A 24,704-nucleotide genomic window follows, 5' to 3' on the forward strand; every position below is an offset into this window, starting at 1 on the left:
CAGGTTTTGCCTTTTAATCTCGGCGAGGGTATCTTTGTTGTATTGTGAAGCATACTAGATAAGAACTGATTTGATTTTATCAAAATTGTCATTACTGCTATCCCAGATGTGTCCCCTTTCACTCTTCTGCGTTCTAGACTAAATTTAAGCCCGGTCTTTTAAATCGCTTTTGGTAGCTTGCCTGCCCCTCTGTGCCTCATTTAGGTTTTCTTCATTTCAAGTGCCATATTAACTGTTATAATGCTGTCATGCTTTAATATATCCTAACATCCTTTTTATTTCTTTCTACTTTTAATTAAAATTTGTCCTACTATTAAATTGGCGTTGCTGCCAAACACTCCTCGGTTATTCATAGACTGATTTTTATTGTATTCTTCTTGTTTGGTGCCAGCTAATTCAGAAACACTGGGCCACGTTCAGCTGGTTCTTACACTGCATGAAATTCAACAATTCTGTTCAAGTCAGTTGAGTAAATCCCAAGTTTATGGTGGTATAAATGAAATAAAAACCTTGCATAGCGTGATGAAGGAGCTTATTACGTTCCCACCACAAGGCAGAGCTGGCTGCCCAGTTTACATGTGTTTAGTTATTCATTATTATGATTTAACTGTAGAGCGGGTTATGTTTTTCCCCATTCATGGATATATATATTATGACAAAAAGAATGCTTGCATTTATAAATTCTTGATGTGTGCTTGTGTAGCACTGACTACAACGGACTTTGATTGACATGTCTGAGCACTCAAAAATCTGATTAAGTGTAGAGTCTTAAATCTGGGTAGGAACAACCCCAGGTTCCAGTATAAGTTGGGGAAGTGTGGGGGAAACGGAATTGGGGGTCCTGGGGACAGCAGGGTGACCATGAGCCAGCACTGGGCCCTTGTGGCCAGGAAGGCCAATGGTACCTGGGGTGGGTTAGAAGGGGGTGGTCAGTAGGTCAGAGAGGTTCTCCTGCCCCTCTGCTCTGCCCTGGGGAGACCACACCTGGAATCTTGTGTCCAGTTGTGGCCTCTCAGTTCCAGCAGGACAGGGAACTGCTGCAGAGAGTCCAGCGCAGCCACCAAGATGCTGCAGGGAGTGGAGCATCTCCCGTGTGAGGAAAGGCTGAGGGAGCTGGGGCTCTGGAGCTGGACAAGAGGACACTGAGGGGGGACTAATTCCTGGGGATCAATATGGAAAGGGAGAGTGTCAGGAGGATGGAGCCAGGCTCTTCTGGTGACAACCAGTGATAGGACAAGGGGTAATGGGTACAAACTGGAACACAAAAGGTTCCACTTAAATATGAGAAGCAACTTGTTGGGGTGAGGGTGTCAGAGCCTGGCCCAGGCTGCCCAGGGAGGTTGTGGAGTCTCCTTCTGTGCAGACATTCCAACCCGCCTGGACACCTTCCTGTGTAACCTCATCTGGGTGTTCCTGCTCCATGGGTGGATTGCACTGGATCAGCTTTCCAGGGCCCTTCCAACCCCTGACATTCTGGGATTCTGTGATTATTAGTTACAATTGAAGACAATTATGCAGCCAGATCCTTCACATTTTGTGAAGCTGGGTCTTTCAATAATATTGTAACTGGTAAAACACATAAGGAATGAAAAAATCATGCCCATAATGTACCTGAAAAGTGGAAATAAGTTCTAATGTGCTCTAACCCCTGCTAATCTTCCTTGAACTCCATCTGCTGCCATGAAGTTCAGTCCAGGCTCCTTTTGGCACTTTTCGAGCCCCATTGGCATCAGTGGTTTGGATGACCTGAAATAGTTTGACATTATTTGTTTGATCTTGTGTAAACACACCCTTGAAATAAGGTTTTATCATCAGTTATTTCATCTATATCCTACCTTGTGTAAACAAAGCCCAGTTTTATACTGTCAAGAAACCTTATATGTATAGTTTTTTATATTTTAATGTTGTGTTTAGAATATTTAAAATATTTACTAGTTGCCAGTTACAAATTCATTTTTTCTCCTGAAAGCTGACAAACTACTGTAATAACATCACTGTCTTACCTTATTGCCTCTCTGGATAGTTTATTTCATGATTGCCTTGGCCAAACTAGCTGACATCTTATAGGTAGCTTGGATATAAAATATTGTATAAAAAAGGGTTAAGTATAAATGATGGAAAATCAGAATGCCTTCAGAAAAAAGGAAATCAAAGGATTGTGCTTTGAATCTCAATAGATAAAAAATAGATGTGTGCTAGAGCTAATTCTCACTAACGACATCTGATTTTATTTTGCCTTTGAAGGTAAAACTGGCCACGCGGAGGTTGTACGAGTGGTTTATCAGCCAGAAAACATCAGCTTTGAGAAACTGCTCAAGGTCTTCTGGGAGAATCATGACCCGACACAAGGTAGAGTGATGAGTGAGCCAGTATTTAATTATCTTACTAATTACAGCTGGGATAATTAGTGTTTGAGCTGCATGGAAGAGATGAACCTTGAAATCACACTGGAGCTCAAGAATATGATTGCAGACATTTATTGACAGAGAAAGAGAGGAAAAGAGAGCATGAGGGTACAGAAGCTCAGAGCAGCGCTCCTCCTTTACAGCTGTTTGTGCTGGGGAAATTCCCACAGAGCGGCACAGTAGACAATAGAAATTGTTATATTTTTTTTAAGCTTTGATTATGACAATTTTTTCTGTCATTTTATCGTTTGTCTCTTAAATTAAGGCGTATTTTTTCATAGCTTCAGAGCTGGTCATTTTGTTTGTGCCAAAGACCTTTATCCTTCATTTTCTAAAAAGTATTTTTCAATAGTTTCAGTTAATATCTTTTACGATTAGGAAAAGGGAACAAAAAGAGGTAAGAGATGATGCGGAGAGGCACCAGCAGAGCATTCCAGCTCTTTGCCTTATTCAAACCTTTCGATTTAATTTATCCTTCTTGGAAGAGGCGTCGTGATGACACGAGGCACATCTGTGCAAACATAAATGGGAAACTGTGTTGTGAAAACATTTCGCATATTTATATAGTTTCAATAAACATCATCCTTTCTACCATTTCCCAGAAATATTACACGCAGTAACTCATTTCAATATTCTAACAGCTATCATAATTATGCTTCTTGTTACTACATCTGGGAGGAAAAAATGGAGATGATACCTTCAAAATGTGATGCCATCCTGGGATTTGGGAACTTTGAGAGTGATCCAGAGCTTCTTGGGGATAAAATTGAGCCCAGAGCACAATGCAAAGACAAAAATGTGAAGCCTTAGTCAGGGGTATGAAAGCTGAAGTCTCAGTAAAACCTCAGAACATTTAGTGCCGTTCCTGTGTTGACATACAAGGAATTGTACAGATTGAAGGAGGGACAGAAAAAAGGATATAGAGCCTAGAAAACTGGCCTGGTGCTGTGAATAAACACATTCGACTAGTTGAACAGATATAACACTATTATCAAATAATCTTTATGTGAGGAGCAGATACTTCATAGTGAGGTTGACCACCCAACCACTGGTTAAGCCATAACAAGTTCAAGTAGCTGGAAGATGAAGTTTGAAAAGTTCTACCTTGAAGTAAAATAGTTTCACAGCTCTCAGTGTAATTAAACATTGGAGTCTTTTTCCATCACCATCCGTTTGAGTCTTTAAGAAGAGTTAATTTACCATTTTAAAAGAGGTGCTTGATTCAAGCCATGAGAAGAAATTTGGCGTATGTGTGTCAAGCGTGGTGGACTATACTGGGATTCGTTGATTTAGGAGTCTCCCTTTTCTAAGTTAATTTATAATTGTGTTCACATAAAATTATCTGCACCGTCTTTAAAATACTTGTAGCTCTGCATTAAGACAATGGCCATCTTTAACTAATGCTCTGCATTAAGACAATGACCATCTACAACTCATGCTCTGCATTAAGACAATGGCCATCTTCAACAGGTGCTTAGGGCCTTTGTGGTTTGTGTGTAGTGGTCAGGATGGAGGTTTTCTCCCTGTCCTACTAGTGTTTGCTTGTAGATGTTTTTGTTCTTTGGATTGTCGGAGATTGGCCATCACCAGCATCTGGGCGCTTTGTAATGGGCTGGTTGTTTTGACAGAGCAGAGAACCCAATTTCTAGATAATTGGTTTATGTGTCTTTTTGGGATTCATCCTGATTGCCAGAGCTGAGAACTAATGGACAGGACAATGAGATTCTTCACCTTCCAGAGCAGTATGAGGAATGGATTTCTGCTGAAATAATTTGGGCAGCTACCACCTCATCAGTCATCTGCCACGTCTGTAGTCTTGGCTTTGGCCATGTTGGGCTCTGCCTGTGGCACACATACCATCGGTCAGTCTCCAGGGGTCTCCAGTGCTTTGGGCTGACAGAAGCTCAGGTGCTGAACACAATGGATGAAGCGTAGTGGTTGTGATCACAGGTCAGATCAGATGAATTTATGATTCCTTCTGCCTTTAAACTCAATGACATTATGTCTATATTCACCTTGCATTCTCACATAACTGAGGCTGGAAATAATTACAGTCTGTGCTTTCAGCTGAAGGTTGGATGCTGGCAGATGTATGATTCACTCTTTGATTTCTGGCAACTGGGGAAACATCACCTAATTAGCCCGGGCTCCGAGCCACACTAAAGTGGCTGGATTCCTTCTGGGCCGCGAGCTCCGATCCACGTGACACTGTGCTCTGCAGGTACCCAAGTCCTTCACAACTGTCTCTGGCTTCTATGCAGTACTGCAGTGTAAATACACCTAAGCTTTTATCTAAGCTCGGCTTAGTAGAATCTCCAAATGGTTCTTCTGTAATAATCGGCCAAAAGTGAAAGCATCACTTTATCCACAAACAGCCTTCTTTGAAGACTTTGCGTACCCCAGACTTGGACAGGTTGCTTTACTTCTGTATTTTAATGATTGCTTAATACTAATCTCTGTTCAAGAACTTTGCAGAGCTCATCACATCTCTACCACTTTTCTTAATTTGAGGAAAACCTAATTTCCCAATTTCAATTTTCTTTCTTTTTTTAAGAAAGGGATGGTGTGCTTATATACCCTTTCAAGTTTGAGCAGTTAGCAGATCATCTTTAAGGTAGAATTGTTGCTTTGGTCCAATTTGTATCTGGTCCTCGCTTTTAGCTTGCTATGGGAAATGTGGTTTTATGTAAAGATAGTGAAAGTGGGAGTTATCTCTCTGACCTATGATATTTTTCTCCTTTTCTGAGGCTCAGCTGTGTGCACACAGTAAGTCTTATGTAGCCAGAATGCAGGACCCAGTCTGTCAAAGAGAAGTTTTGCACTAAGCAGGTAAATTAGGAAAATTTCTTATTAATGAAATTCAGCACACTCTCTGGATGAATCCAGTGTCCTATATAGCCAGCAAATGCTGGACTACTTGAGCATAGTGCTTACTTGAAAGTATAAAAGCTTTATCTGTGGCACGGTTTATCTTTTCTCCAGAAGCTGGTTTAACACCATTTAAGCCCTCCTGCTCCCCATTGACTTGTCTAATTGCTCTAATAGCACTAAACTTCACATCTGTACATTCGGTTGCAGTTAAAGACCTTTCAAATATCCATCTAGATGGCACCAAGTTGCTGAAGAGTACAGACTGGCAGTGCTATCATTCATTTTAATATGAGGTTGTTAATATTCAGAAGTTGCTGCTTTCCAGACTTCTGGACCTCCTGCCTTCAAGATGAGATCGACATCACAGAATCCCAGAATCCCAGAATGTCAGGGATTGAAGGGCCCTGGAAAGCTCATCCAGTGCAATCCCCCCATGGAGCAGGAACACCCAGATGAGGTTACACAGGAAGGTGTCCAGGCGGGTTGGAATGTCTGCACAGAAGGAGACTCCACAACGCCCCTGGGCAGCCTGGGCCAGGCTCTGACACCCTCACCCCCAACAAGTTCCTTCTCAAATTTAAGTGGAACCTTCCATGTTCCAGTTTGCACCCATTAACCCATTACCCCTTGTCCTATCACTGGTTGTCACCAGAAGAGCCTGGCTCCATCCTCCTGACACTCCCCCTTTCCATGTTGATCCCCAGGAATGAGTCTCCCCTCAGTGTCCTCTTGTCCAGCTCCAGAGCCCCAGCTCCCTCAGCCTTTCCTCATACGGGAGATGCTCCACTCCCTTCAGCATCTTGGTGGCTGCGCTGGACTCTCTGCAGCAGTTCCCTGTCCTGCTGGAACTGAGGGGCCACAACTGGACACAAGATTCCAGGTGTGGTCTCCCCAGGGCAGAGCAGAGGGGCAGGAGAACCTCTCTGACCTACTGACCACCCCCTTCTAACCCACCCCAGGTACCATTGGCCTTCCTGGCCACAAGGGCCCAGTGCTGGCTCCTGGTCACCCTGCTGTCCCCAGGACCCCCAGGTCCCTTTCTCCTACGCTGCTCTCTAATAGGTCATTCCCAACTTATACTGGAACCTGGGATTGTTCCTGCCCAGACATCTCACTGGATCCCAATTTTCTCTGGGAGGCTCTTGTCTCACGAAGCTCTTGAATTTGGGTATTATACAGAAGTCTATTGAAAAGCAAGAACCTTTGATCAAGTCAAACAGTCTATGAGTTGAAAGAGATTCTCCCAGAGGAGAATCTCCTAAGTGTGGGGCCCTGATAAAGTCCTCCTTGACTATTAATTTAGGCTCTGTTTTATAATTCATTACATTTGAGATGCTGAAAAAGCAACAAACAACCCCCCGACTTCTGCCAAGTGACATATGGTTGTCATCTCTGTTCAGCCTCTCATGCACAGATCAGCATTCCTTCTCTCCTAGGAATGATCTGGTCTATAAGAGGATCGCTCCGTATAGCTCTATAAGTGCTTGAGGTCGCTGCTGCTTTGTCATTGATACAGAAAAAGAGAATGAATGGGATATGCTGAAAATAATGCAGAAGGAACTTATGGCTATTTACATCATACTTAAATTTTATTTTTCTGAAGTTTACGGAGGCATAGGGTAGGTTCTTTATTGCCTTATATTTGCACTAGAATTTCAAGGTATAAGCCCAACTGTGTCCTTAAAGTTGCACCGTGTCAATGGTTCTGCTGGCACCTCCATGCTGTCTGTCTGCAGGGCTGTGTCTAGATGGACTCTCAGACCATCAGTTTGTCTGGTTTGTGCCTCAACTTGTAGTTTCATGATTTCTATGAGCTGATCTTTGACTTAATTGTTGGGGAAAAGGGCAATTTTCTTCTCTCTCCCTGACCTGTCTGCAGGATACAACCTCTTCCTTTGTGTTGGCACTGGCAATCGCAAACTCCTCTGATCAAGCTGAAAATGAACCCTGCATGAATTGAAGTGAAATGTAATTTTCAGCCAAGACTTAAATTGCCAGAAGCACAACCGCTACTGGGACCACCCTTCTTGGCATCGACACCGCCCTGGAGTGTGTGAGCCAATTGCACAACCCAACTGTGCTTGTGTTCAGGGTGGAAAATGTCATCTTTTATCTCATCAGAAAGTTTGGCCGCTCTTTGTGAGGTGTCAGAAACTATTTCTCCAAACCTTTGGAAAAATCTACCTGATACCAGAGGAATCTGTTGATCATAGTGGAAATGGGATAATAATTCTCCTGACCCCGTGTATGGTTATGTTGGAGATTTTAGCCCAGTCCAAGGGAACTTGTTGCTTTCAATGGCTGTTCAGAAGGCAAGCAGAAGATAAAACAAATATTAATTTCTCTTTAAAACATCCCCTTGCCTCCTTTAGCTCTTTTCTCTCTTAAATACAATCCAACATGGGTGCTTCTTTGGTAATTCTGCTCTCCATGTTTGTCAAGAGTAACTAATCCTTCCCAGCCCACAACAAATAACTTGGGTACAACTACAATTCTCTGGGCTAAGTCCCTGTTGTACAGAAATGTCATCCTTTTCATTGCTTCTTCTGGCTGTTTGAGTTAGTGGAAGGAACCGAAAGGAAGCCAAGACTCCATAGTTTTGGCCACCCTCCAGCAATGGGGCCAAGGGCAAAGTCACCCATGGCCACCACTGCCCAGGAGCTTCTGGAAATTTCCTTCTGTTCTTATTGATTCTTCAAGCGTGAATATACAAAGAACCCAAGTTCCTGATAAGTAATCTCATTCCTCTTTCCTGTCATGAGCAACTCCTTATCTGGCCTGTGTTTGTACAGGAAATGTAAGCAGAACTGATATTTTTCCAGCAGTTGAGGACCATCTGTCCTACAACAAACTCATCACCTGCCAGACTCATTCAGAACATCTCGTAGTCCATATGTCTTGTGTACCCACGATAAAGAAGAGACGTACGAGCCGTTTCTCCTCCCCGTGACCTTCCAAACTGTTTGGCATTTAGCCTTAGTGCTGATACATGAATTCTCCAGATTAATATCAGTTTTTCATTGTGCTGACCCATTTTAGTTGCAGAGGGTGTGTTTATTTCTCACCAGTTTGGAAGGACTGTACTTTTTTTAGGCATTGCATAAGGAATCTATCATCTGCAAATAATTAAAATTAGACACTAGAAATGACATTGTATTGCTAATGAGCAGATGTGTCTACTTATACCAGTGGAAGAACAGCTGTACACATAAAAAAACCTGCTACAGCGACCCTAAACCAGCATTATGCATTCTGCTACAGGCCTCTAACTTCATTTAGAGATTAAAGGGAAAAAACCAATCTCATATGTAAAATATAACCATTTTTGATTTATTTTTTACTTTCCATTCCTGTAACTCTCTTCCCTTTATAATTTCAATGAAATCTGCGCGTCTCAGATTAAAGCACAGAGCACCTTTGTCTTGTATTTCAAATGTTATTAAGAGTCCTGATGGTTTCAGTGTTATTACAAGGTGCAACAAAAAGCAGTAGAAATACAAAATCTATTGTCACCAGACATATTAAATATATTCAAAACAGTATTACCAACCCCTTAGGGAGTCGTTCTTGGTCCAATACTCTTCAATATTTTCATTAATGACTTGGACGATATAGTGGAGAGGATGCTAATTAAATCTGTGGTAAAGGCATTGCTAGGAGGCTCTTGGAGGAAAGGAATAGAACACAGCTCTGTGTTGATAAATTAAAAAAGCCGTGGAAATCGATATGCTGAGAGACAATAGAGATAAATATACATTTGTTAGTGCAGGTTTGAATAATCAACAGTAGAAATATGCACTGAGTTGTTTGATAAGAGATGGTGTCTTCTGTTGCCTTTGGGTTCTTCTGATTCCTGCTCTTGCCAATGAAATCTCAGTGGTGGGACACAGTTGACCGATGTCTGGCCATCCCATTAGCAACCAATTTAGTGCGGCCTTGACCATAATAATCTCGTAAATACCTGTGGTCTATACTCTTTTCAAAGTAGCAAAGAGAGTTTTGCCAGTGGAAAAAACCCAATTTTGCCTTTTGAGAATGCAACTTCATTCCTTTCATGAACTGAAATGCCTAATATTATGTTGTTCCTGTTCTTTGTCGTTTCTCTAGAACTAAATACGCATTAAAAATAAATGTATTATTAGGCTGCTTTAAGTCCCCAGGAATTTTAGCTGTCATGACCTAATTTGCATATTAGATGCTTTTTTATCCATATAAATTAGAATAGACTTTTTCCGACCTATATTTCCAGTTTGGGAGACGTTGTTTTTCCGTATCACAGTGAGAAGCTGAGATTTGACTCTGCATCTTTTTTAATGAAGGAGATTATTAGCCAGAGCAGTGGTTGCTGAGATGGCTGAATAGTTTGCATGATGAAGCGGGTGGCGCTGAATCAATTCTGGCTCAAGGGCAAAAATCCTTCTGGGCTCTGATTTCTCTTTCCTTTTAAACTACTTTCAGCTTATTTATTTCATATCTGGCAATGATGTGTTAACAGGTTCTCCAGAACTTCTGAAAATTATCTTGCAGTTTTGCTACAGTCAGTAATAAAGTGGTTCCCTGAAGACGAGAAAAGCCATGACATCTGTCTTTTGTGCCATTGAAGATGACACTGTGACTCATGCTGTGGGAAACATGACCCCCCCACTCACCTGAAGGGATTCCTTTGCTTTGTATCTGCTAAAAACAACTTTGCGAAATGCACTTATTCTATTACAGTCATCCTTGGGATCTCTTCAGAGTTGTTTTGTAATTATAGCGTAACTGTGTTTGTAATTCAGGAAGGGAAGAGGATGGGATAGGACAAGGGGTGATGACTTTAAGCTGAAAGAGGGGAGATTTAGAGTAGATATAAGGAAGAAATTCTTCCGCGTGATGTTGGTGAGACACTGGAACAGGTTCCCCAGAGAGGTGGTGGATGCTCCATCCCTAGAAATGTTCAAGGGCAGGTTGGACAGGGCTTTGAGCAACCTGGGCCAGTGGAAGGTGTCCCTGCCCATGGCAGGAGGTTGGACTAGTTGGTCCCCAAGGGTCCCTTTCAACCCAAACACTCAGAACCATGGTGTGAATTTTGGGGTTGCCCTGTGCAGGGACAGGAGTTGGACTCGATGATCCTTATGGGTCCCTTCCAACTCATTACATTCTAGGTTTCCTTTTAATTCAGGCTTTTGGTTTTTAACTGCTGAAGGAAAAGCTGGACTTCTCAATGCTTAGGACTGTCTTCAAAAATCCATGAAGTCCAAATATCCGTGGGTATGTGGTATGAATAACAGCAGCTGGATTTGCATTTGTATTTAGCAAATTAGAAAAGAGCAACCCCAGAAGGCCTTTTTCTGCAGACTTTATTGATGGACTGTTCCTAATCTTTATACAAGGAACAACAGACAAAGTCAAAACAAAGTAGTACCAAATATTCTTTTCTTCAAATAACCCACTAGTGAATTTACTGTACTTGGGTCTACAAATCTAAGGCACTGAAGCATGGCTTCATTAATCATAGTTTATGGTGATTATTAGTAGGCTTTTAATCTTTGTTTTCGTGTATAATTAGGTACAAGAGGTCAAAGCCGACTCTATTCTAAACAACAATATTTTCAGTGAATGGCTGTTTTTCTCTGCCTGCAATTTGCTCTTGCATATTTATAAGAGCATACTCGTCTGTGTTTTGAGAGAGCAGTGTCCCATGAGTTTATCTGCTGATAGAAGCAAACGACAACACCGTTATTTTTATTAGCACTAATTATTTTTATTACTATTGCAATAACACCTGGTGGATCATAGTAGGTTTAGATTAATAGTGTTAACACATGCCTAAATTTAGGCAAGACCTTAGTGAGCAACAGATAAATGAAGAGAAAGGAGAAGGAGTCTCTTCCAGGCATCTCAGCTCAATGCATTTGTTTGGTTTTGAAGACTATCAAGATCTTCAAGACCTCTCAAGATCTTTGGTCAGGTTTGTCTAACCAGCATAGACATCTCAGGTGGGCTCAAGACTGAGATCAACCCACCTAAATTCATGTGTTTCCATAGGGATGGAGTGTCTCAGCTCAATGAAGATCTAGTCAACGTGGTTGGCTCACCCCAAATTAGGCACTTATGTTTGGTCAGCTTTTGGTTGCCTAAACCTGGAAGCTTAGTTCCAGCTGCACCAATAAATACCTTTAAAAGATTTGACTCCCATCCTACGTCCATCCAGCCTCTGACATATTTTTAAGAGGAGGCACCTCTCAAAGGTCCTATTGTCTGTTTCTGACAGAAAAAAGTCTAAAAACTCGTCTAAAATTAACCATTAAGTTTCTGAGCTGCAAGCGCACATTTCCAGCAATCTTAAGGAACTAATTAATTTGTAATGTCGTTGTCCTTGGGGATACTCAGAACTGGAGCGGACAAGGCCCTGGACAACCTGCTGTAGCTGACACCGTTTTGAGGAGCGATGTTGGACTGGAGACCTCCACAAGTCCCTTCCAACCCCATCAAATCCATGATTTTGTTGTAGTGTCAAAGCTACGCCAGAAAACCCGTATTCTGGTGGTTTTATGAAGGTTAAAGACCAGATATTAAAAGCATTGCGATAACCGTGGTGTTCTAAGTACATCTGCAAGTCAGAATTTATAGGGAAAGTATTCCCTGTCTTGATCCCAAAGCAAATGGGGAAAACCAAAGCTATAGTTTTCTTCTTAACACCAAAAACCTTGTATATTGACGGCTTTGTAAACCTTTTAGTCTATTGACAGTATAATTATAAAGTTTCTTTAATATGTGCAAGCTCATTAATGTATTGTAACCTTCTCAGGAAACTCTTCTATATTTCATTTATCTGTCCTGCACCCCAGCACCTTGACAATCATCAAGAACTCTCAATCCACAGCACTGGAACTAACTTCTTTTCTATTAACATTTTTCTCCTTTAATCATAGCCTATAAAGAGTTTTACTTTCCCTTGGCAACTTTAAAGCTGTATAGATGTAATCATTACAGTGAGTGATGACATCAAGCCAGGGTGACATGGTGCAATTGATTTTTACTAAATAATTACATGATGAGCTAGAAGAAGGAGTTTTATTAGTCTTAACTTAGCAAGGATTGATTGGGGAAAAGAAAATGACCAATCGGTATACAAGGTTTCTGCGGGGATAAGAAAATAAACGACAGCTGCAGAAAGTCTATAAATCACAGAAAAAAATATGATGAAAATAAGAGCTGTGAACTGCCCTTTAAAATTTCACCGAGTGGCACAGAAAACTCCAACAGACCTTAGTCATTTATCTCCATTATGCTTGGAATCCTCTGAGAACAGCAAGGTTGATGAATGATGCCATTACATTCTTTTATTATTTTTAAATGGAGAGAAGATAAGGAATATTGTCTCAGTATTACTTTCAAGTCATTGGAGGGTTGAGTCTTCCAAAGAAATCCCTGATTTGGCCAATAAAATAAAGTATGTTTTGCTTTAGCCTTCTGTGGCTGGAGAATGCTAGTGGCTGGAGAGCAGTCAGGCAGAAAGGGATCTGGATGGACTAATGGACAGGAAGCTCAACATGAGCCAACAGTGTGCCCAGGTGTCCAAGAAGGCCAATGGTGCCCTGTCCTGTATCCAAACCAGCGTGGTCAGCAGGACAAGGGCAGTGATCCTTCCCCTGTGCTCTGCATTGGGGAGGCCACACCTGGAGTATTGTGTTCAGTTCTGGGCCCCTCAGCTCAGGAAAGAGATTGAAGTGCTGGAGCGGGTCTAGAGAAGAGCAACAAGGCTGGGGAAGGGACTTGAACACAAGCCCTATGGGGAGAGGCTGAGGGAGCTGGGCTTGTTTAGTCTGGAGAAGAGGAGGCTTAGAGGGGAGCTCAGCACTCTCTAGAACTACCTGAAGGGCAGTTCTAGCCAGGTGGGGATTGGGCTCTTCTCCCAGGCATCAGCAGTAGGACAAGGGGCCATGGGCTTCAGCTCTGCCAGGGGAAATTGAGGCTGGCTATTAGAAAGCAATTCTGTGCAGAGAGAGTGGTCAGGCATTGGAATGGCTGCCCAGGGAGGTGCTGGACTCACCGGCTCTGGAGGTTTTTCAACTGAGATTGGCCATGGCACTTAGTGCCATGATCTAGTCAATGGACTGGAGTTGGACCAAGGGTTGGACGTGATGATCTCTGAGGTCTTTTCCAACCCAGTCCATTCTGTGATTCTGTGATTTAATATATGCATATGTCAACATTACATTACAGCTTAATTAATTTATTGAAGGGAAGGTTAAGAGGAGAACAGACTCTGATTTACAAACACATATATAGAGAAATACATATATAGAGAAATAACTTGCATAAATCAGGCTCCTTATTCTTGCCGAAGTTGCTTAACTAGGTAGGGCGACTGAAAGCCAAAGTGTGCAAAATCCAGATGGGAAATAAGGCCACACTCAGATAGTGAAGAGCATTTCTCATCGGAACGATGCACCTAAAGCCACATGAGAGCTTCACATCCAGGACAAAATCATAGATATATGTTTTCCCCAAAGATATACCAAAGATCAAAGGGCTGCACAAAGCCAGTAATGAAATTCTTAAGTTAAGGAGGTCAGACTGTGCAATAATAACAGCCCCTCCTAGAACTCAGGGCTTGTCTTGCACTGTTAAACCATCCACTAGCTATGAAGAGTGAACATACATTGTAAAAATTACCCCTAACATGATCAATCACGCAAGCCAAAATGTCATTTATTTTTACTTGTTACTTAAATGAATTTGTACCTAACTCTCCCACAATAAGTAGCTAATGCATTATCTAACCCACAAAGACTACAAGATAATAAAATAAAACCAATTCCATGTGCATAGACGTAATCACTTGCCACCATTGCTGTTATTTGTAATGCACTTCACATGTACAAACTTATTTCTCAAGGGTCCATCACTGATTTTTTAAAACCCTCTGGCAAGACTTACCTGTTGAGATCCTCAAACTCATTGAGTAGCAAATAAAGTAAGAAATTCAATTTACTAAACAGCTGTGGTAGGATGACTGAGCTTAACAATCTTGTCTTTGTCTGAAAGAAAGTCTAACAAATTTCTTCTAAGTTTATAGCAATATGATTAAAATCACAAATAATCTCCACAGGCTTCAAGCCATTCACCTTGTCTACATCGTCACACGTGATTAAATAGGACTTAACTTAAACTAATTTGTTATACACCCTTCAAATCCAGTACCTATTGCAAATCGCAATCAGAAATTTTAAAAAGCATTGAGATTCGGAAGTATTTTGAATGACCACTACCTTTGTTACATCTTCACAGAAAAATGAATAAAGCTCTTGACATTCTGGATCGGATGGATTAAAGCAATATTTATTATCGCTAATGGATGCATTTCAGGATCAGATTTCCCATAAAAACCTCGTCACAAAGAATTTTATGATTATTCTGAGGTGTTTTTCAACTGTGCCAAACTCCATTTTTAAGAGATGCGTATGATTTTTCTTTAATTCCAAGTCAAACCGGCGAATCAGGTTTGTCTTAATCTTCACTACTGAAAGAAGGAATAATCCCTTCCAAGCTTCAGCTTTACATCTTCAGAGCAGCTGGGTCTTCTAGGCAAGGAAATGCTGACTGCATACAACTGTTCTTCCACAGGATACCTTAAGTCATTCTATGCAAAACCTGCCAATTTGGGGATAGAATTTAGGGTAGATATCTTTTTTTCCTCAAGGATATAATGTATGGTGAAATCTGTAAGTAGGGCATGAACTTTTTCATTCCAGGCTGAGATGATAATCAAGTTGCTTCTTAAAGATGTTAATATATATATATAGATATATATATATATATATATATATAACACTAATGAAAGAGGCCTCTGACAGGAAGAAAGACCTTCACCAACTCTTTCAGGAACTTTGCAATGGAAGAGTGAAATAACACAGAAAAAGCTTTATCTGCAGCTGTTATGACCAGTAGATACACTTTGAGTGATCTCAAGCTCATTTCTCACCTACAAGTATTTTGAAGAAAAGCCTCTGAAGGCCTGAAAGCAGAACATCCTCTTACACGTAGCATCAGACTTGGTCCACTTTGTCACAAGTTCCCAGTTGACTTGTTCCCAGTGTTGATTGGAATCTCTATAACTAGAGACAACCAGGTTGACTTCCAAGGGCTACCCAATGTCCCTGCTGTGATGTGGAAGAAGCCAAGGTCTAGATGATCCATCTGATTTGTATCTCGTGGCCTCAAGTTGGACCAGGGGATGTTTAGATTGGGTATTAGGAAAGAATTCTTCCTGGAAAGGGCTGTCGGGCATTGGAACAGGCCGCCCAGGGAAATGGTGCAATCACCATCCCTAGAGGGGTTTAAAAGGTGTTTAGATGAGGTTCTTAGGGACGTGGTTTAGTGCTTGAGCTATGTTATGGTTGGACTTGATGATCCTGAGGATTTCTTCCAACTGATTTGATTCTATGACTCTAAGGTTCAGACAGGAGGCAAATCCTTGACCTCCACGACAGGTCTTCCAGGATTCTGACACCAGAATCCTCTTGGCCAGCTCAGGGTTTGCAAGATCACGCAGTTTCATCTGGCTGCGCTTTAGTGTTGTCAGTGGTGCAAAAAGGCAAATACCTGACTCCGTGCCAGTAACAAGAACAAACACCCTAGAGTTCAGAGGCCATTGATACCCAAGACAAGGAAAATCAGTTGCAATGCTGAGAGCAACCTTTAAAGCGTCTCCTCAAAGAGATGTTTAGATAGAGAGGGTGATTTTAGAACTGATAGAAAAGCATGGAACTTCCACACCTCTGGCAAAATACAGAAATACGTGGTTTTCCATTCGGCTGCGTGGTGCCAAAGAGCATAAAGCCAAAGCACAGTGTGAGCGCTGGCCAGTCCTCGTAAGCTCTTGTCTCTGGAGAACCAGGGAGGATGAAGGCATCTGGATCTCTAAATGGGTTGAGATGTTGGCCATGGATCATATTTAGGAGTTTGGCTTTGGCTGACCAAAGCACCTCAGTGGTTCTCAGCCTGGACCGCTCTAGAGAACATAAAATCTCCTCTCTGTGCCAGCAGAGACCAAAACACCAATTAATCAAAAAATGCCCTAAAGAGCTCAGCGCTTGTTCTGACTCATGCAAAGCAGAACTTTGTCACCACAGGATGGTAGATGGAAAGGACGGGGAGCTGTGATGGTCTCCCAGATGCTCCAAATCCCAGATTAAAATTGCCATGCACCACAAACACATTGCCACTGGAAAAAATATCATCTGCCAAAATGTAGAAAACGATCAAAGCAACGGCTCTGAAAAGCTCTCTTACCAACACTGATATGTCCTGATGCACTTGGACAGGAATGACTTAATTTGGTCTCCCCCATATTCTTTGGCATCAAAGCGGTAAATACTTAGTTCTCCTTCCATCTGAATAATTAGAACATATGGAATTATCCCTGCTCCTATTCAGCTGGGCAGTGCTTTTTCCTGCATAGTTTCAGTGTCTTCTTCCTGGGGCAAAGAGTTGCCCCTTTAAAGAGTTTGAGTTTCTGTTGAGATGGAGCTTGGGTAGGTCTTTGTCCTTCCAGTCTCACTCCACAGTATCTTGAAGTCAATAAGAAACAGGAATATCCACAGTATTAATAAAAAATAATTAAAAACAGTAAACAAACAAACAAACAAACAAAACAACAAAAAACCAAGCACACACATATTTCCCAGTACTATACATTTTTTTGCGGAAATGGAGAACTAATTGTAAACAAGCCAATTTGGTTCAAAACAGTGATTTTTGAATATATTACCTACAGAATCACAGAATGGACTGGGTTGGAAAAGACCTCAGAGATTATCAAGTCCAACCCTTGGTCCAACTCCAGTCCATTGACTAGATCATGGCACTAAGTGCCATGGCCAATCTCAGTTGAAAAACCTCCAGGGCCACTGAGTCCAGCACCTCCCTGGGCAGCCATTCCAATGCCTGACCACTCTCTCTGCACAGAATTGCTTTCTAATAGCCAGCCTCAATTTCCCCTGGCAGAGTTGAAGCCCATGGCCCCTTGTCCTATTGCTGACTGCCTGGGAGAAGAGCCCAATCCCCACCTGGCTAGAACTGCCCTTCAGGTAGTTCTAGAGAGTGCTGAGCTCACCTCTGAGCCTCCTCTTCTCCAGACTAACCAAGCCCAGCTCCCTCAGCCTCTCCCCATAGGGCTTGTGCTCAAGTCCCTTCCCCAGTCTTGTTGCTCTTCTCTGGACCCGCTCCAGCACTTCAATCTCTTTCCTGAGCTGAGGGGCCCAGAACTGAACACAACACTCCAGGTGTGGCCTCCCCAATGCAGAGCACAGGGGAAGGATCACTGCCCTTGTCCTGCTGACCACGCTGGTTTGGGTACAGGACAGGACACCATTGGCCTTCTTGGCCACCTGGGCACACTGTTGGCTCATGTTGAGCTTCCTGTCCATTAGTCCCCCAGGTCCCTTTCTGCCTGACTGCTCTCCAGCCACTCTGTGCCCAGGCTGGAGCGCTGCAGGGGGTTGTTGTGGCCAAAGTGCAGCACCCGGCACTTGGCCTTGTTGAACTTCATCCCATTGCAATCGGCCCATTTTTCCAGTCTATCCAGATCCCTCTGCAGAGCCCTCCTGCCTTCCAGCAGGTTGACACTCCCTCCCAACTTGGTGTCATCGGCAAATTTGCTGCTGATGGTCTCAGTCCCCTCATCTAAATCGTCAATAAAGATGTTAAACAGGAATGGACCCAACACTGACCCCTGGGGGACACCACTAGTGTCTTGTTTATCTTCTCAGAGCACCATGCACATGAGCTCTTGCTAAACTCATTCTTTTGAAATGGATGCTAAAAACTGGCAAACTATGTAGCGATCCTCCATTTACAGAGATTTTTGTAATCTGTTCCCTAGTTGGCTATTAAGTAGTTTGTTAAGCAATAAATAGATTTGTAGAATGCTAATGCTTAAGCTCAAACATCAATCAGCATTAACATATCCTGGCAAAACTAATGCTCTGCTGGCCTGTACTCATTTTATATCTCACTCTTCAGTAGCTCTGGCTTTACAAGAGCTCCCTACAACCCTAAAATAACTTGCGAAGAAATGAGCAAAATATTCTCTACCTTGCAGACCAAACTATTAAGTATTGATGAAGAACTGAGTTGTTGTTCTTCTGTGTAATATTGTAACATTTTAGCGGTTAAAAAATAACCCAAATCATCAGAAAACTCCATAATCTTTTTCAGAATCACATTCACTCGTGTGCGCTGATGGTCATTGAATGCACTTTTTGTCCAAACGCATCTTTGAAAACAGTCTGCATCTTCCAGTTCATCAATATTTCAGTCGGATTTCATTTGTTTGTTGTACTATCCTTTAAAGCATTTTTCTGTTTACTTGGAAAGTACGAGAGAGATAAAAGTTATTGTGTTTTAATAAATAGTAGTATGTTGATAGCATCTTTCCCCCCAAGTACCACTGGTTTTCTCTACCCCTTGCCCTTTGCTGGGGGGTAGCAGGTCCGTTTCTTCTCCATTGTCCTGAGAGCTGATGATAATCTTCAAAGGGGTTTCTGTCCAAAGACAAATCGTGATCATTTCCAGTTTGTCTGGGCTTGCACTTGCTCCAGCTTTTTCTCTCATCCAAGTTCACAATAAAGCACTAAACTCAAAATTAATACGTTTTATTATGGCAAAGTGAAAAGTCTGCTCTAGCGTGGGCTGATTCCAATGGGATGAAGTTCAGCAAGACCAAGTGCTGGGTCCTGCCCTTTGGCCACAACAACCCCCTTGTCTTATCACTGGTTGTTACCGAGAGGAGCCCGGCTCCATCCTCCTGACACTCCCCCTTTCCATATTGATCCCCAGGAATGAGTGCCCCCTCAGTCTCCTCTTGTCCAGCTCCAGAGCCCCAGCTCCCTCAGCCTTTCCTCACACGGGAGATGCTCCACTCCCTGCAGCATCTTGGTGGCTGCGCTGGACTCTCTGCAGCAGTTCCCTGTCCTGCTGGAACTGAGGGGCCACAACTGGACACAAGATTCCAGGTGTGGTCTCCCCAGGGCAGAGCAGAGGGGCAGGAGAACCTCTCTGACCTACTGACCACCCTCTTCTAACCCACCCCAGGTATCACTGGCCTTCCTGGCCACAAGGGCCCAGTGCTGGCTCATGGTCATTTACCAAAATGTAAAATGCTCACTTTTCATTTGCACGTCATTTAAAAGGAGCTTTCAGACTTGGATCTTTTCAGGACTATTTAAGCAAAGAAAGACTTGGACTTCCTAAAAATACCTACCGAGTATGCATGGATGAGATTGTGCTAATCTGGGTGTATGGGATGTCCTGAATTCAGGTCTGTTGGATTAGCGCCTGCAGCCCAGTTGGGCAGGGAGGCTGATCCTCACAGTGCGATGTGTTTTCTCTCTCCCCAGGAATGCGACAGGGTAATGACATTGGCACCCAGTATCGCTCGGCCATCTACACGCTTTCTCAGGAACAGATGGACGCTGCCTTGCGATCTAAGGAAGAATATCAAAAGGTAACATTGAGCATGACATGGAATTGCTTCATGTATAAGCAGAGGTCAAACATGTCAACTACTCACACAAAATCACTTTTTGTTCTTTGCATTGTCTCTGTGTTGCTACTGGAACTCCTCATTCCAATACCGAACTTGCATTATATTTGCTTTAAATTCCAGCTTTTATGAATATTTTTGGTGAGTCATTTTTTAACTATGCAGAAAGAAAACCAGCTACTTATGCACTGACAATTTTAATCTCTTCTAGAGTTTGTTTTGTTTTTTACATGGGTTGGCTAGAACAAGCTGCTGTGATCTTAAAGCTATTCAAGTGCATCTGGACCCCATACCCTGAAGTGTAGCCAAAATACCAGACGCTATAGTTCTTGAATGTTGGGGGAAAGTCCTGATCAATATTTGAGCTTGGTAACTCAGGATCACCCACCTGCTGCTTATCAGGTACTTCTATCAAGCCATTCCTTGCATGTCTTTGATTAAATGTGGCAGCTCATGAGTTAGTAAGACTATTTGTTTTGACATTGGGATTTGTGTGAGAGAAGATCAACCATTTCTCTTTCTATACACGGTTCTGTTTTTCAGTGAAGATAGATTCTGTCTCTCCCTGCCACATAAACTATTATTTCACTAAGGGCAGAGGGATTAGTGTCCTGTAGCGTTCCTGAATTCTAATTGCTGTCTGATCTGCATTGTGGTCTTGATAATGCAAGATCCAGATTTGACAGCAGAGATATAGAAATTCTCATCACTATCCCGTCCTGTATCCAAACCAGCGTGGTCAGCAGGACAAGGGCAGTGATCCTTCCCCTGTGCTCTGCATTGGGGAGGCCACACCTAGAGTATTGTGTTCAGTTCTGGGCCCCTCAGCTCAGGAAAGAGATTGAAGTGCTGGAGCGGGTCCAGAGAAGAGCAACAAGACTGGGGAAGGGACTTGAACACAAGCCCTATGGGGAGAGGCTGAGGGAGCTGGGCTTGTTTAGTCTGGAGAAGAGGAGGCTTAGAGGGGAGCTCAGCACTCTCTAGAACTACCTGAAGGGCAGTTCTAGCCAGGTGGGGATTGGGCTCTTCTCCCAGGCATCAGCAATAGGATAAGGGGCCATGAGCTTCAACTCTGCCAGGGGAAACTGAGGCTGGAGATTAGAAAGCAATTCTGTGCAGAGAGAGTGGTCAGGCATTGGAATGGCTGCCCAGGGAGGTGCTGGACTCAGTGGCCCTGGAGGTTTTTCAACTGAGATTGGCCATGGCACTTAGTGCCATGATCTAGTCAATGGACTGGAGTTGGACCAAGGGTTGGAATTGATCATCTCTGAGGTCTTTTCCAACCCAGTCCATTCTGTGATTCTGTGAAATAAATTGCACACCTAGAACATCAGACCAATGGGCAGAGTAACTATTACACAGTGTTAAAAGAATATCAGCTTTCATGCACTCCCTTGTTTTATAACTTCACGGAAGAGCTGTGTTGGAGAACCAGGGTTTGTGGTGAATATCTCATGTTACAGAATGTGTTTTGACGAGTGAGGTTGTGTCAGTCGGAAGCGTGTACCAAGGTATGAACATGAGGTGCAATTTTTTTTCCATAAATGTGTGATGACACCGGTGTGCGCTGGTCGGACTGGTTTGTACATGCAGCTGGCGATATTTTGCATGCGAAGAGATGTTCCGAACTGCAAGTAACTAATTTCCAAGTCGTTCTTAGCAGTGTGATAACTGTGCATGTCAATTAGTTTTTCAATGACACGGGTATTTTCTCAGGAGTAGCTGAACACTTGGGGATAAGTCAGTCTTGCAGGTGTTTATCTTTGTTAATGGAGTGGTTCCTGAAGGCTCGCTATTCACATTTATCATGCAGAACTCCTTTCTACTCATAGTTTACCTTAGAACCGTTGCTTTCCCAAATGGTTTTTGATTCTTCTTGTTAACATCTGCTGACCAACAACACGCTGCAAATCTCACAGCTTTCAGTTTGCTTTCTCAGCTCTCCTGTTCTCTGCTGTTATTTGTCATTAAATTAATACTGACTTGAAAGCGAAATTACCGTGTAGACGATTGCAGTATGATATTACAGACTTTTCCATCATCAAATAGATTTTCTTAATGGCACACTTTAAAATTTACCTACTTTGAAGTCTATCACCATTTGAAAAGTGTGTATAATTAGTACATTTATATAATTAGGCAGAACTCTGTAAGTGATCATGTTTTCGCACTGAAGGAAGGGGAAGGGGCTGTGTTGCCAACTAAGGAAACACACAGAACTAAGGAAACACACAAATATGTACTGAAATTCCTAGAGGATATGCAGTTTCTACCTATTATCAACACCAAAATCTACAATATCATCTACTGTGACATTTCAGTAGCAGTAGGATGGTTGTACTGGAAATACACTGAGCAAACAATATGTTTAGGAATCCTTTTTCATATTAAATATTTTGCATTACATTATTTTAATGTGAACGTAATACAACCACTATCCTTATTATTGCAATAATTTAAAATAAATACCAGTACAATAACTGCAGTACGTGTGAGTTTTTTGGCACAGCGAATGAATAAACCCCACATGTAGTTTATTTATTTAGAACCATAGAATCATTCCAGTGTGAAGAGACCCTCAAGATCATCAAGTCCAACCATAACCCAACTCTAGCACTAAACCATGTCCCTAAGAACCTCATCGGAAAGCCTTTTAAACCCCTCCAGGGACAGTGACTCCACCAGTGCCTTGTTCCATTGCCTGACAACCCTTTTCAGGAAGATTTTTTCCCTAAATTTGTTCACTGAATAATTGTGCATAAGCTCTTAGATGTCTTTTTGAGCTGAGGATCTGGAAGAGGGCTACGAATGGCCTCCAAACAGAAAATGATCTATTTGCTGGATGAGTATTTTCATGAAGACAGGTAGGGTCGTTAATGTAAAGGAAACATTTTTGTTTGTTGAGGATAAAAAATATCTAATCCCAAGGTTTATATCATGAATTCTTGCCTCTGGGACAGGCTGACCTCAGCGTTGACTCCTCTCTAGAGGTCAAAGAGCCGTAGTCGACTCTGTCTACACTCTGTATGGGCTGAGAGGAGCAGATCTGCAAAACCAGTTTATACTGAGGATCCAGAACACACGATGTGCATTTCACAGAATCCCAGAATGTCAGGGCCCTGGAAAGCTCATCCAGTGCAATCCTCCCATGGAGCAGGAACACCCAGATGAGGTTACACAGGAAGGTGTCCAGGCGGGTTGGAATGTCTGCACAGAAGGAGACTCCACAACCTCCTTGGGCAGCCTGGGCCAGGCTCTGACACCCTCACCCCCAACAAGTTTCTTCTCAAATTTAAGCAGAACCTTTTGTGTTCCAGTTTGCACCCATTGCCCCTTGTCCTGTCACTGGTTGTCACCGAGAAGAGCCTGGCTCCATCCTCCTGACACTCCCCCTTTCCATATTGATCCCCATGAATGAGTCACCCCTCAGTGTCCTCTTGTCCAGCTCCAGAGCCCCAGCTCCCTCAGCCTTTCCTCACACGGGAGATGCTCCACTCCCTTTGTAAGTTCTTCAGCAGCTGCAGTTTGGTCCTGTGAACCATGTGCCACCAGCAGATGGAAGTCAATGGTGCCTTTCTAGTTTAGCTCCATCAACAAGAATTGGGTTCATCCATCCCCAGACTGCTACGTGATGTGAACCAAAGCATGATAAGTGACAGTGATCAGGAGATTTCCTACAAAAACGCTCTTCTGCTCCAAACTGAACCGCTAATGGAGCTTATACCTTTAGGGTAGTGCTATGCTTGAGTGGAGAAATACTATAGTTAAGTGCAGCACGTCCCCAACTCCCACCAGCCTACGAGTGAGAATCATAATGCGCTTTGAGCCCGAGTTTCCTGCAAGGTTACATCTATTTTAAGTTGCGAAACTTGTTGCTGATTCATGCAGCTGTTTTCACAGCTGAGAAATGGCGAGACAGCGATGAATATGCATTGAGCCGCGCGTCTTTAGCTGTTGATGAAGCCGAATGCAGACAGAGTCTGCTAGTGGTAATATATATTATAAAACAATAGTGCTGCAGGTAAATTGTAACACAATGTAAGTGTAATCAGAACAACATCAAACGAGGGCCAGGGCTTGGTGAAAGTGCTGCGAATGAGCTGTTCCATCAGTTTTGCCTGAAGCCGAAGTTTTTTAATACAGTTGAACCTGAGGTTACTCAATTTTCAAGACAGTTGCTTGGCTGGATTTGGTTTTCAAATGAATTATCTAAATCCTTTGTATTTATTGTTTTTCTGAAGCATTGGCCTGCATTTGTTTGGTCAAGTACTGACAATGGGTTTTCAGACTCCAGGAATATACTGAGTCCCTTCCCTTCATGTTTGACTTATATTAGTAGCATCCCCAAAATGCCGACATCTCTGCATCCTCGTGTAGGACAGCACATAAGATGAACATCATGCACAGAGAGCAAACCACAGGTCTATTGATTTGTTACGAAAGCAAATATTTGACAGGGGAAAATCCTTCCACAGAGCAACTAAAGGGCCACTCTGTCAACAAATATGAATGAATTGAGTCTTGAGCTCTTGACAGAGGTGCTGGGTGATGAGGAGACACGAAGCTCCTGGTTTGTTATAGCCAAGAGAAGGTGGTAGGAGAGTCGCTCTTATAGTTGTGATCTGGAAAGAATAATAATGGCTCAAAGAGCCAAGAATATAGAAAAGTGGAGATTTTATGAAGACATTAAAAATGTGGTCTTTAGTAAAGGCTGTAATCTTGGTGTAATCTTGGAACGTTTCTCTGCAGGAGTGTGTTGTGATGCTGATAGAAACCCCCTCTGAAATCTAAACCAGCTGGTCAACAGATTGAGAAAACAAATCAAATAAAACAATAACTGCACCAAAGCCAGATTTACAAAGAAAAACAAGAAACAAGCCATGCTAATTGTTTGC

General features: G+C 42.5%; 1 protein-coding gene across 1 annotated transcript in view; it reads left to right on the forward strand.

Moving 5' to 3' along the window:
• The window catches only part of MSRA (methionine sulfoxide reductase A), a 296,935-nt gene that overhangs the window by 168,837 nt on the left and 103,394 nt on the right, over nucleotides 1-24,704 (forward strand). Inside the window, exons 4-5 of the mRNA XM_080342314.1 lie at nucleotides 2,245-2,349; nucleotides 19,664-19,770. Of these exons, the coding sequence (XP_080198440.1) occupies nucleotides 2,245-2,349; nucleotides 19,664-19,770 (212 nt within the window). The remainder of the gene's footprint in view (nucleotides 1-2,244; nucleotides 2,350-19,663; nucleotides 19,771-24,704) is intronic.

This window comes from Nesoenas mayeri, assembly GCF_963082525.1.
Source record: "Nesoenas mayeri genome assembly, chromosome: 3".
Lineage (NCBI taxonomy): Eukaryota > Metazoa > Chordata > Aves > Columbiformes > Columbidae > Nesoenas > Nesoenas mayeri.